The 13,331-nt window shown below is 42.0% G+C and overlaps 1 protein-coding gene across 1 annotated transcript; it reads right to left on the bottom strand.

Annotated features, from left to right (window-relative positions):
* Positions 1–7,298: 7,298 nt before the first annotated feature.
* Positions 7,299–9,055, bottom strand: LOC140533537 (non-structural maintenance of chromosomes element 3 homolog). Its single transcript, XM_072653397.1, has one exon. It carries the CDS (start codon positions 8,694–8,696, stop codon positions 7,695–7,697), a length of 1,002 nt encoding a protein of 333 aa, XP_072509498.1. The 5' UTR covers positions 8,697–9,055; the 3' UTR covers positions 7,299–7,694.
* Positions 9,056–13,331: the final 4,276 nt, after the last annotated feature.

The following is a 13,331-nucleotide window of genomic DNA, read 5'->3' as shown; positions in this document are numbered from 1 at the left end:
GGCCAAAATAGGCTGCATCTCTAAAATGACCATATTGGTTATCTCTGTCTCTTTTCTCTTTCACACAGTGTCCAGAGAGGGCGAAGGGTATGCCATTAACCGACTGGGTAGGGGAAAGGGCTACCCTCTCCTCTTTTACCCTGTGACCCTGAGAATACCTTGTGGAGGAGGTTTTGTTTTAGTTAAATCTGTTTGTCTTTCTCAGTTCTAGGGGCAGGAGGTAGAATCCCCACCAAATCTAGATGTGCAAGTTATAGTGAGCTTGGAGGGAGGATTCTAGGCTGAATATAGAGCCAGCCAGCTTTAGCAGGGAAGCCTTGAGAGGCCAGGGACTCAAGCTTGAGCTTGAGTGCTTGGAGCTTGGTGGGACTGTGCTATACAGGAGCTCAGCTAAACCATGAATCTAATCTCTTCTCCCTGACTTTCTCCTCCCCCCTCCCCCAGTATGATATACTGTAAGGGAGTGATTATGTTCCCAGGTATAGAAGTAAATATTCTTTTGTAAAAGCTAACCTGAATGTTTAGTAATTCAATGGAACAGGAATGAAGAGGACCCCCTAAAATTGGGGGAACCCCATTGGGAGAGGCTAGAGCCAACGGCAGATACTAGACACCCCCACAAGGACACTACAGAACCCTGGAGGAGGAATAAAATGTAACATCGTGGAGGCCAGGGTGATTACTATTGCAGAAATTTTTGGACCATTGGTTTGACAGCAGCAACTATATACCTCTCAATCTATTCTATTCTATGATGAACTAAAAATTCAGAATGATTGTTGGACCAGAAATTAATTCCAACATGGTTCTTTGAAGCCTTAACTGCAAACAGAAATTAAGAAGTCCCTTCTCTTCCAAGTTCAGGTTTAATCCATAAAAACCTGCATATCTTGTAGGAGCAAACAGTGAGGCTGAAATATTTTTATTAGAAACATTATTGAGTTTTTGGCCCAAGAGAATCAAAATAATCAATGGACACAGAGAACCATAAAAGGTTAGAGCTAGAAATGATCATGGAGATTATCTATTCCAGTAGGCTCATTTTGCAGTTAAATCATTTTAGGCCTAGAGAAATTGTTACTTGCCCAGTATCACACAACCAGTTAATAGCAGAGGAGGAACTTAACCCAGATCTTGGGACTCTGAGTCCAGGGCTTACTCCACCATATCATAACAAAAAAACATGACAGTTTGCCTTGTAACAAAAGTATTTTCAAGGTAAAATAATGTAGCTTTGTCAGTGGTATGCTACTTTTTTCAAAGGTCAGCTTGTTCTTTTGGAAGCAGGGGGTGTCAATGATGTATATTCTATTATAATCTCCTTAAGTTTGTGAGCAAATCTCAGCAATGAAAAAGGCCAATGGCTCTTTGTGTCATCTGATGTTTTATTGGTTTTCAAAATTGCAAAGGCATTGTTTTTTTCCCTCCAACTTTAGGGGAGTTTGCTGCTTTTCAGGCATTTAGGCATTTAGCCATATTTTTTTTAATTGAAGCATCAAGCATAGTTATGAATTCTGGGAATACTCATTTGGTCTAGCAGTTCTGCTCTTTGATGACTTTAAATGTCATGTCAATCTTATTTGCAGCAATAGGAGCAGTAGGTAAAGGTTGGCATTGGCCAATTCAAATCCTTCACAAGTCAAGTAGCTGTCATTTTTCCTATAATTAGGAAAAATGGGATAAAAAAAGAAAAAAGAAAATCAGATTTAGAAGGAAAGCTGATATATAGACTTGGAAAACCTAGGGTCAATTCATTATCCAATCTGTGACCTGCCACTCCTGACTGCCCCATCCACTGTGCTTGTCTTCAACACTCAGATGATTCTTCTAAATATTTTACTGCTTCTTACATAAAGGAGCAAGAAGATTACAGGGAGCAATAGAGACTTTGGGTGGTAGGTGAGAGCCAGAGTGGGCACAACAAAACCAAAAGGAGGGAATTAATTACCTTATGAAAAAAGGGACAGGAATTATCCAATCCTAATTTGGTTCAAGAAAAGGTTCACTTGATCTTTTGCCATGTATGGTAAATGTCCCCAAAATACATGAGATAATTTGAACAGGGTAAATTTTAGCCTCATCATTCCTCATTCCACCCCATAGATGGTAAAGAGAAGCCAAGGAAGTAATAAACATTAGGATTGTTATTTTAAGAAATTTCTTGATTTGAGGGGTTTTCCATTTCAAGAGAACCTACACAGTAACACTTGTGAATGGGGGCTGATTACTCACATGCATTGTTCCTTGAGAAGATGTTAGACATATTTTGTCTACATAGCTAACCTTGCAAAGCCTTTCCCTAGATACTGCCTGCTTCACTGTGACTTCTATCTGGGATTCCTTTCTTGACCTCTCACCCCTTTGTAGAAAGTAGGAGAGCATTTTTCCTTTGCAGAGATGATGCTTCCCTGCCCTGAGCTAAGTATGGTCAGTAATCTCAGTATCCACCCTGCCACATCTCCCAGCTCCTAAAGAGTCAGGCACCTGTTAGCAGAGGGGGCCAGCTCCTGGCATACTCAAACAGTGGATGAGCCCTGTGGCTAAGTCCCTCTCTAGGGGTTTTGAATTTTAGGTCTCTAAACTAGATAGGTAGATAGATAGATAGATAGATAGACAGACAGACAGACAGACAGACAGACAGACAGACAGACAGACAGATAGATAGATAGATAGATAGATGATAGATAGATAGATGATAGATAGATAGATAGATAGTATTACAGTATTGTTTTCCTTTGTAATCCTATGTATTTTATTTTATATATTTAAAAACATTATCCTGAGAAGGGGCCTATAGTTTTTACCACATTACCTAAGGGTTTAAGACCCTTTTCTCTAGGGTGTGAATTCACACTCAAAGGCATCTCAGAAAAAATAACAAATCAAAGTTATTATTAGGATGGAGATTAACTCCAGTTCAGATTTGATTTGGAGACAAAATGTCTCCAAAAGTCATCTCAAGTCACTGAAGTTAACAAAGGGAGGTTTATTTAACCCTAACATAGCAAGGTACGAAACAAGGATAAGGTGGCAATTAGCTTCCACAGAACCCGCCTTTCCATATGGAAACTGGTCTGGTCAGCAGAGTAAGGTGTGGTGACTTGTGCGGTCTTCACCAAGTTTGAGGGACCTTGACCACATGGATGGGGTTTTTATGCCCTTAGATCACCAGGAAGCTCAGGGCCCTTGGATGTTTTTTGTGGCCTCTGAACTATAATCCTGGTTACAGGTTCTGTTGGGTCTATTAGACTATACTTCCCACTAATGACCCAGGAAATTTTTTTTGGGGGGGAGTACTTTATTCTGTAGTACCTCTGCTTCCTGCTTTTTTAATTTTTTTGCGGGGTGGGAGGAGGCAAAAGCTATGGTTCACCCAATTATTTAGGTTCTCTATTTCTCTAGGCTAAGAATCAGAGTAAAGCACACACTGTACCTTAGGACCCAAGCATGCATGTGATATTAGGTCTCAGTCCTTCACTATGTGTTCTCTACCTGTATAGGACATCTGCATCTTGAGAGCTGGAGCAAGATTAGAGGAAACAAGCTTTCAAAATGGCAGGGCCATCCCTAAAACCACTACTTATACCTTGCTCATGTGTTTTAGTCTTCATAATTTATGACTCATAGAACACAACGGTCTGCTCATAGAATTTGGCCATCTGTGCACAACTTTTAAAAGTTAAAAAGGAACATTGGTCACATGTATTCATTCTTACCAACCTGACATTTCTTATGCCCCAAAGGAAGTTTGCAAAAATGGTTTCTGCGATCAAGTCACATTTAATAGTAATAATTTCCACCTGCTGCCATGTATCCTCAGAATATTTGCAGGGGTTTCTTTCTTTCATCCAAGGATCTCTGGGCACTTCACAAACAGTAGTTAATTAAGAATCAGACCCCTTTGAAGTTGGTGCTATACCCATACAGATGGATAAACTGTAGATGGAAGAGGTTAATTGAGTTAGTCCAACTCCACATGGTAATTCCATGGCAGAGCTAGGAACAGAATCCAGGATAACTACTTCCTAGTCTTATGTAGAAATACCAAGAGATCCTGGATAACCAATTGCTTATAATTCAGTTAGAATATCTTTCTCCCTTTTAGTGAAAAAAGTGATTACCCTCTTTCTTTGAATTTTCTGGATAGGAAGTATCTAAATAGCTTTTCTGTCAATAAAGATCAATTCTAGGGTAGGCGTGTTTACATCACACATGCCAATAATGTTATTTGAGAATAACTTACTGGAGCACCTGACATTTTTTGTTCCTTGACATCAGTATATATGCTTGTTTGGAATTGTTTTTCCCCTTATTTTTCGATTGAGTTCTTCCTCCCTCCTTGGCATTGATAGCTATCTTCCTACAAGTAAATCCAGGTTGGATAATATTAATTTCATTAAAGTTATGCAAGACTGGTATTCTTCATTTAAAACCTGTATTGTAGAAGTACATTGCTTTAATATAATGATGAATAACTGGGTGTCTGGAGGGTGAAAAGGAGAATTGGTAGGATTGAATTGAACAACAGTCCTTCAAAAGGAAGATTGTTCATGTTTTTTGCATTGTTTGTTGTTTAACTTTTCACATGTGTCATTTTTGATTTCTTAATTATAAGCTTCTTGTGCAAAAATGATTTACCATGATTCTTTTTAATCCCTTATGATACTGTGCACAGTGCTTTACACATAGTAGGTCAATAAATATTTGCTCATTGGCTGATTGAAGACTTGGTTATATTGTACCCAGAAAGCAGTAGTGATAGTGTTTGCCTTTCTTTGTATCCTTTCAATGGTGCCTGACACGCAGTAGGTGGTTAATAAATGCTTGTTGACTACACACACACACACACACACACACACATTGGTAATACAGGTAGCCTTTTCAGAAACATAGGAGCTAGTATATCTCTGAAAAAGAGAAAAAATGGGGATATAAGATATTCAAAAGTTAAATTAAATAGGAGGGAGAGAACATATTGGGGAGAAAATAGAACATGGAAAATTCTTAGGCCAAAATGACTATAAATGGGTCAGGATAAAATCTGATATAAAAAAATAACAAGCTAAAAAATTAAATTTCAGGTTTGTTAGGGTAAAATCCTTTGCAAATCCAAATTTGTTTTTTTTGGACAGGGCACAGTCAACATCATACTCACTGCAAGATTTGGGGATAGGCAAAGTTAGTTTGCAAACTGAGTAATAGCCCTAATTTTCTACATTCCTCTCCCTGAAGTCTAAGTCTTTTCCCACTTCTGCCAAATGTTGCCTGAAACCATGGGCTTCTGCAGCTCTGATAAGAATCATATACAAATCTATTATATACAATGCATCATTGCTGCCACACAAGTGCAGCAGTTCTGTAGGTAACATATATGCTACATGGAACAAAACGCCATTTTGGTCAGAGCTGAAGGAAGCTACTGCTAATTTCTTCTAAATTTATTCTCTTTCAGTATTCAGAACCACTACAAGGTTTTAGATCCTAGCTCCTTTCCCTCTTTGGAATAATAAATTGAAATTCACATTGTGTTTTTAACCCTATAGCTTTCACTAATGTTTTCCCTTAACCAGAGCATTTAAGAAAGTGTCTGCCAATAAGAATCTTTAGATACTTCTTTTAAGAAAGATGGGATGGCTGCTTTAGGAAAACTCTGAGGGCATCAGGGTGGGGCAGTGGATAGAGCACCTAGCCTGGAGTCAGGAAGACCCGAGTTCAAATTTGATCTCAGATATTATGTGACCTTGGGCAAGATACTTGTGTTTCTCAGTTTCTTCATCTATAAAATGAACTGGAAAAGACAATGGCAAATCAGTCCAGTATCTTTGATAAGAAAACTCCTTATGAGGTCACTGAGTTGGACACCAGTGATAAAAAACCTTTCCCTCTGTGTGCTCCATTTCCTTAGCTATAAAATGAAGCTATTTTTATCTTTGTTCTACCTCATTGGGATGATTGAAATAGGGAGTGTTGACTTAAAAGTTTCTAAAGAAGTTGAAAGTCAAAGGAGTGTGGAATCTAATATAATAAACAATAGGGGCCCATTGTAGTTTTTTGACCAATGCATGACAAAAATACTTATGCTGGTATGTGAAGGAATTATTAATTTGATTGTGTGGTAAATTCCTTCATCAATGAAGATCACAACCCATCTCTTAACTTCTAGTCCTTAGGGAGTGACTTGTCCGTGGTTTGCCTATCTCCAAATTGAACACTCCATTTACTATAGCATCCCATGGTATTAAAAAAAAACAAACCATGTAACAATGGAAAGAGCACTGGACTTGGAGTCACAGGATAAGAGTTCGAATCCAAGCTCTCCCTTTGGGGAGGCTTAATCGCTCTGCTTGTTTACTCTTCTGTGAAATGAGATTGCCCTAGACGACCTTTAAGATCCTTTCCTGCTCTATGAGTCTTTGATTATCTGGTAACAGCATTCAGGATGGTTTATAATAGGAAAACACTGGGGATAGGGAGGCCAGCCAGGAGTCTTATAGTAATCCAACCATAAGGAAACGAAGATTTAGATCAGGGAGGCAGAAGACCTGTTCTAATGGTATTGTGGTTTAGGAGAAAGCAACACTGGTTTTTGAATAAGACCTGGGTCTGATCCTAATTCTTTTCTTAACTGTATAATGTTGGACAAATCATTATTTTCTTTCCTTTCTCCTTTGTCATTTCCATTTTCTTGGTGGCAACTGCTAAGTGCTATCTATCTTCACATACAGATATACATAGAATATACGTTACATAAGAAGAGAGATATCCTTACATTTCTATGATTACATAATGTGTAAGTGTTTGCTGGTTATATTAATTTAGTCAGGTCTTTTGCCCCTAAGCAATGATGAACACCTTTGGTCATGGACTCTCAAAAAAGTTTTTTTTTTTTTTACCTTTTTTTTACCACACTAGAAACTAAAGGGTAGGCAACAGAATTGTAACCAGGGTTAAGCCATCATGGCTTTCTCCCATGATTCACAGACCTTTGGCTAGTGCCAAAATCTTAAACCACAGGCACTGGGGGAGCAGCAGGGGGTCCATTCACAGGATACAATACCCAGCACTATCCTCCCCCCATCCAGGTAAAGACAATCTTTTTTTGGCAACCTTCACAAATACCCCTAGATCCTTCAGCAAACATGGCTCTCAGCTATGGGACTTGCACCACTCATACACCAGGATCAAAGCAAAACATCCTATTTTCCTGGGGTACCTTATACCCAAGCCATAGACACTCCTCCCTTCTCCCCAAGAAATCCCTAGGGTAGCCCAGCACATAAGGACATCCAGACACAGGGTGAATGCAGATGAAATTTATTAACTGAAAAATAAAAACTGAAAACACAGGCTCTGCACATCGGAGAGTCTAATACTCCTGTCCACGGAGGGGTTCAAGGCTAGGAAAGCTCACCCAGGTCTAAGGGAGGACAGGTCCTTGAAGCAATGGGTTTGTATTAAAGTCTTTAGCCAATCTGAAAGAGGAAGTAGTGGTTCCATTCAGGAAGGTCTGTCACAGAGTCCCTGGATCAGGTGCAGACAAGAGGGAGAATGTTGAATCATGTTGGACCATGGAGAGAGAGTAAAAGGGAGCCTGTGGTTCACATGCAAATATGCTATCAAAACTTGGGGAATTTCTGCTTTCTTGATACCAGCCTATAAAATGCTTGCTGGTACCTGACACTGGCCTGGGTGATTTAGTTGCCAGATGAAGTAGAGGCAGAAGCTGATGCCATTTCATCTTGGAGGGCTTCGTTATACTGGGACACCCAGCTGGAAGGCTCCCGATTCTGGATCTTTGCCACAAAGCGAAGCACTTGCATCTTGCTGGTCTCGTGGGCAGCTCTGGGTCCCCAGAGGAACTCGTACTCGGGAGGGTCGGTGTGGGGGACTCGGTTGTACTCCAAGTACTTCTGGCGAACAAACTCCTCCGTGACCAGCTTCTTCACGTCCCCGAAGGTGTTGTGCCTCTTCTCCGGGTCCACCCGCAGCTTCTTGAGCACCTCCCAGACCAGGGACTCCCGGGCCGAGTTGCCCTTCATGAAGATGAGGCTCAGGATGACCATGAGCAGGCCCATCTTGGCCACGCCTTCGTCGTTCTTCATGCCGTCGCCCTCCAGGCGCTCCAGCTTGTTGATGAGGATGTAGGCATGGTTCTTCTGGTCGATCTCCTTGAGCTGCAGGCCGAACACCTCCTCCAGCGTGCGGCCCGCGCGCTCGATGATCACCGAGGCCAGGTCCTTGTAGTCCTGCAGGATGGTCTTCACCATGTCGGCCCGGCGGATGGGCACTTTCTTCTGGTCCTTCACCAGCAGGAACTGCACCAGCTCGTTCACCTTCTGCTGGATCTGGGCCTCGGTGCGCTTGGCCGGCTTCTTCTGGGCCTGGGAGGACGACGACGACGACGACGACGACGAGGTGGAGGGCATCGGCGGGGTGGCCGTGGGCCCGGGCTCCTCGCACTCCGCCTCCTCCATGACGTCATCGTCTACCCGCGACGGGCCCGCCTGGGCCAGGGCCTGGGCCAGCGCCTGGACTTGGGCCTGGCTGAAGCCGAGGCCGCCGCCGCTGGTGCTGGGGCCGTCGCTCGCATCGCGGCGGCCGCTCGGGTCGCTGCAGCTGGCGCTGGCGCCGCCGCCGTCGTCGCCGCCGCCGCCGCTAGCGCGGGGAAGGCCTCGGCCTTTCTTTTTCTGCGACATACCGATCCCCGCGCGGAACGAACCCCGGGGGCCCAAGAAGCTTCCTTCGGCACCGCAACAGCCGGATGGCTCGGGGTGGCTGGCTCTCTCACGCAAGCCTCGGACAGACGGACCGACGCTGCTCGGCCCCTCTCAGTCAGTCCCCGACTGGCAGCGCGCCCACGCAAGGCCCGGGAACGTGCACGCCCTGGCGTTTTTGCGTGAGGTGAGGAGGGGGCTCGAGGAGAAGACTCTGAGGCCGAGGGCAGAGGGGGCGGGGCGGCGCGGCAAAAAAATAAAAAAAGCTACAAAAAAACGAGAAAGAGGCTGGATGCGCGCCCCCTCGCTTCTCCCTCCCCCGCCCGGGGCAAGTCCAAAGCGAGGCTTCCTCGCAGTGTCTCGCGGGAGTACCCGCTGCTTTTTTTTTGTTTGTTTTCTAATCATTTCGCCCTGTGTGAAGAGGCTGAATCGTGATAAAGAGGAGCGCGGTGAACCCCCCCGGAGTGGAACGCACCTGCGCGGCCTGCATCCTGGCAGGAGGCCGGGGACGTGCTCAGTGTAAGGGCCTCGGCTCCCTCCTCCGGCTCCCCGCCCTGCCTCCGACCTGGTGCTTTTGGGCGCCCCGCTCAGCCACGCCGTGCCTCAGTTTCCTCCTCTGTAAAATGAGCCCAGAGGCCCCTTTCAACCCCAAGATCATGTGATCCCATGAATGTAACTGGGTGTGTCGTGGGTCAGGTAGTGTGGGACTGCTTACTCCCAGAGTGCCAGGACCCGAGTTCAAATCCTGCCGCTTCTTAATAACTGACTGGGTTATCAGGGAAATGAAGTTGGTGCCGAGGAGCTCTGAGGCCCAGGTCCGCGCTCCTCTGAGTTCGGCGGGGCCTCCTGGTTGTGTTGGTGAGTCAGGGCGTTTGGCTGGAGAGCCTTCCCATCCGTGTGATCTGGGGCACACCGCTGAAACGAAAGGATGACTTGGGGGGGTCCGTCTAGTTCCTACTGTATTCGAGGCACGGGGACACGAAGGTTTTTAACTCAGCGCCTTGGGATTTTATGTGGAGCCGCCTTTTTGTCCAGGGCGCCTCACCTGCTCCTAATGCTGGTTAGTTATGAACCCTTTATTAGCGCAGATTCTGTGCCAGTCACTGGGCCAAGCACTGAGAACACAGACAGAGGCGAAGGACGGGCCTGCCCTCCGGGAGCCCGTGATCCGGTGGTACCGAGGTGCTTAGAGTTCACCTTTTTAACGTTTGGGAGCTCCACAAAGCTTCCTAATGCAGAGAACAGAAGATAGGGCTGGGTGACAGTCTTCCTTATTGTAACTTATTTGTCAAAGCAGTCTGTGTCCTCTTCTAAAATTATGCTTTCTGGTGTGTGCAGAGGGTTTCCTTTGTGCTCTTTTATCTCCCTACCCCCATTCTCCTCCATAATTCTTTCCCTGCTTAGCCCCAAGATACCACTGTGTTTTAGTGGGCTGCCGCAGTCTCATCTCCTTTTTTCTTTTACTTTTGATCCTAAGGAAGTCTCTCTCTTATAGAACTCCAACCCAGAGATGATGGACTAAGTCCTTAACCTCCTTATTTGTAAAAGGGAGGGGGTTAGACTAGATCAGGGTGGGGAACCTGCTGGAAAATTTGGGCTTTTGACTAAATCCAACTTAGATTCAGTCAAAAGGCCACGGTTAAGGATCTAGAAGGCCACATGTGGCCTCGAGGCCAGTTTCCCCACCCTTGGACTAGATGGTCCCAGAGGTCCCTTCCAGCTGTAAAACTGAGGATCCCATGTTCTCGTAGAATGTTACATTACCAAAACCTTAGATAGTACCTAATGACTATCTTTTCACTGATTTGTTACAAGACTGGGTAAGTTACTTAGTCCTCATAGAGGCCCCATCTTTAAAATGAGTGGTTATACCTGCCTTTGAGTCCTGAATGATATTTGCTACTTCTCTGACCTTGGTTAATTCAGTCTTAAGCTACAGGTCTATACCTTAGTTTCCTCATATGAAAAATAAGGTGATTGGACTAGGTGATCTCTAATGTTCCATATAGCTCTATATACTGTGACCTTAAGATGCAATGACCTCTTTATATGACTAAACTGTTTCTCTGTATGTGTGTGTCTATATATACGCATAACTCTGGGTCTTTTATTCTTTATTTTGTGATAATAGTTCCCTTGGCGTATAATTTTTTTTAGATGATAGAAATGCCCCATCCACTCTTCCCCATGTCCTTTAGGAAACTAGAAATAAAAGTGATTTGCCCCAAGTAGACATTACCCATTTATCATTCTTCATGATCCTATTAAGAGAATAACATATTTAATATTTATTCATTGAGAAATAAGAAAAAAGGAAGAAATTAAAACATTGTTTAGAAAATTAGTTAGACATAAAACTCAAGTAAGATAAAGGCCCTAAAATGGAAGTAAGATATTACAGGAGCTCTGTTTCCTATTACATTAGACAGCTAAGCCCTATTTGGACATATTTGTGCGAGTGAAGGATTCCTGCCTGTCTCAATGACATTGCAATAGATTTCTTTTTGTATGAATTTGTCATGTATGCTTTTAAGTTTTAGAGCAAGGTTTTAGTTAGCTGGGGTTATGAACTTGTTTTAAGAAATCTTTTGATAACTATATTTCAATATAATAGTTTTTCCTTTGTAATCTATATGTTTTATTTGTATTTAGAAACATAACTCAAGACTGCCTTCACCAGACTGCCAAAGCAGTCCATGAAATTAAAAAGGGTTAAGAATCCCTGCTGTAGAGGGAGACAGCTGGGTCAGTGGATAGAGTGCAGGATTTGGGCTTAGGAAGTGCAGAGTTTTTGTTCTGCCGAGCTTTTTCATCTCTAGGCAAATTACTTAAATTCTCTAAGACCCAGTTTCCTCATTTGTAAAATGGAGAAAATAATAGCACCTACCTTATAGGGCTGTTGCGAGGTTTAAATGCGACAGTATTTGTAGTGTTTTATAAACCTTGAAGTTCTCTTTAAGTGTTGGTTATTATCATTTTTAAGGCTAGGTTTCGTCATAGAAAACAGTGGGGCAACATACCTGGAGCGAGCCTTTCTGGAGGAGTGATCTAAATAAATAAACAACAATCATTATAATAACATTCTGTACTTTTACAGGACCTTTCATCAGGGATCTCAAAGCACATTATTAACATTAACTCATTAGTCCTCACAACGTCCCTGTGAGGGAAGATTAAGTATTAAGTTGCAATGATTATGGCCATCATTATCCTTCAAACAATTCTAAGCTGTCCAGTGGCTGAGCTGGTACACTTTGGGGGATTTTTTTTTTTTTATGGGGACTTGGATCTTTCTGCCAATAGTGCTAAACAATGTTTTAATTTCTCTCCGTTTTCTTATTCCTCATTGAATAAATATTAAATCTGCTGTTCTCTTATTGTGGTCATCATTGTGGGTGATTAATGTCAGACCCAATTGGGGCAAATCACTTTTCTTTCCAGTTTCATTCTTGGAAAGATTCCATATAGATACAAGTCTCTGAAATGGAGCCTGCTTTTATTTTTAAAATATGAATGATGTTTATGACTTCAGCCCTTATCTCTTTAGGTAAGGGCTGGAGAAGTTTCACTCTACATGCAGCATCCTGTTTGTTCTGATACCATTTAAATATGAACAGTGTCCTTAATACCAAAGCATCTTAGGCCCGAGTACAATTGGTTTCATCGTTTACATGTAACTACACGTCAACTCTTGTGTTGTGGAATTATACAGGTACAGTTCTATCTATACATCCATGGAGCTGACACTATCTCAGTACCCCTGCTAAGGAAGAATTAGGTCATCCCATATATTAGGAAGAATAATCACTAGGAAGGTAGGGAAACTCACAAAACTAAGGCCCATTGATTTGACAGAGTAGAAGCGCAACTGCCCATGGAAATCTGATGAGATATGAAATTGTGCTTATGTGTCTTGTTGTACTCATGTATGTCTGAGCACTATTTCTTTTTCTTTTTTTAAATTTAGTTTTATTTTTTGTTCCAAATTTTCTCCCTTTCTCTTACCCTTCCCTACCCATTGAGAAAACAAGAAAAATAAAAACCTTTACAGAGGTGAATGGATATGGAAAATAATTTTCTGCATTAGCCATGTTCAAAGAAAAAAGCTGTCTATTTATATTAACCATTTTTAGTATTACCATGCATTAATAAATATTACCATGGAGATATTCAAACCAAATATAGAGCAAACCTCCAATTAAAATCCTAAATTTGCATTACTTACATTTTGATTAAATAGAAGAAAATCATACACATTTTAACAAAATAAAAACATGAAGCAATTATTTGATTTGTGTGCTATTCCAATTCCATGTCTGTAATTTTGAAGTTCTGTTATCTTTGAGTTTCTTTCTTTTTTTTAAATCTTTTTTGTCAAGATGTATACTGTATATATATTCTTGTCTTTTTGATCTTCTAGTTTTTCCATATTTTCTAGTTTTTATTTTTGTCACATTTACACGATTTATTTCATAACATCAGCATACTGTAATTTATTGTTCATGTAGTTTCTTTTTTTGTGGCTATTACAAATAAAACTACTGTAAATATTTTTTTGTACAGATGAATCTTTTTTTCCCCTTTTGTTTTAATGAAATTTTTTGGAAAAAAGTTCTA

Source organism: Notamacropus eugenii, chromosome 3 (genome assembly GCF_028372415.1).
Source record: "Notamacropus eugenii isolate mMacEug1 chromosome 3, mMacEug1.pri_v2, whole genome shotgun sequence".
In the NCBI taxonomy this organism is placed as follows: Eukaryota; Metazoa; Chordata; class Mammalia; order Diprotodontia; family Macropodidae; genus Notamacropus; species Notamacropus eugenii.
This window is presented reverse-complemented; position numbering and strand designations above follow the sequence as displayed.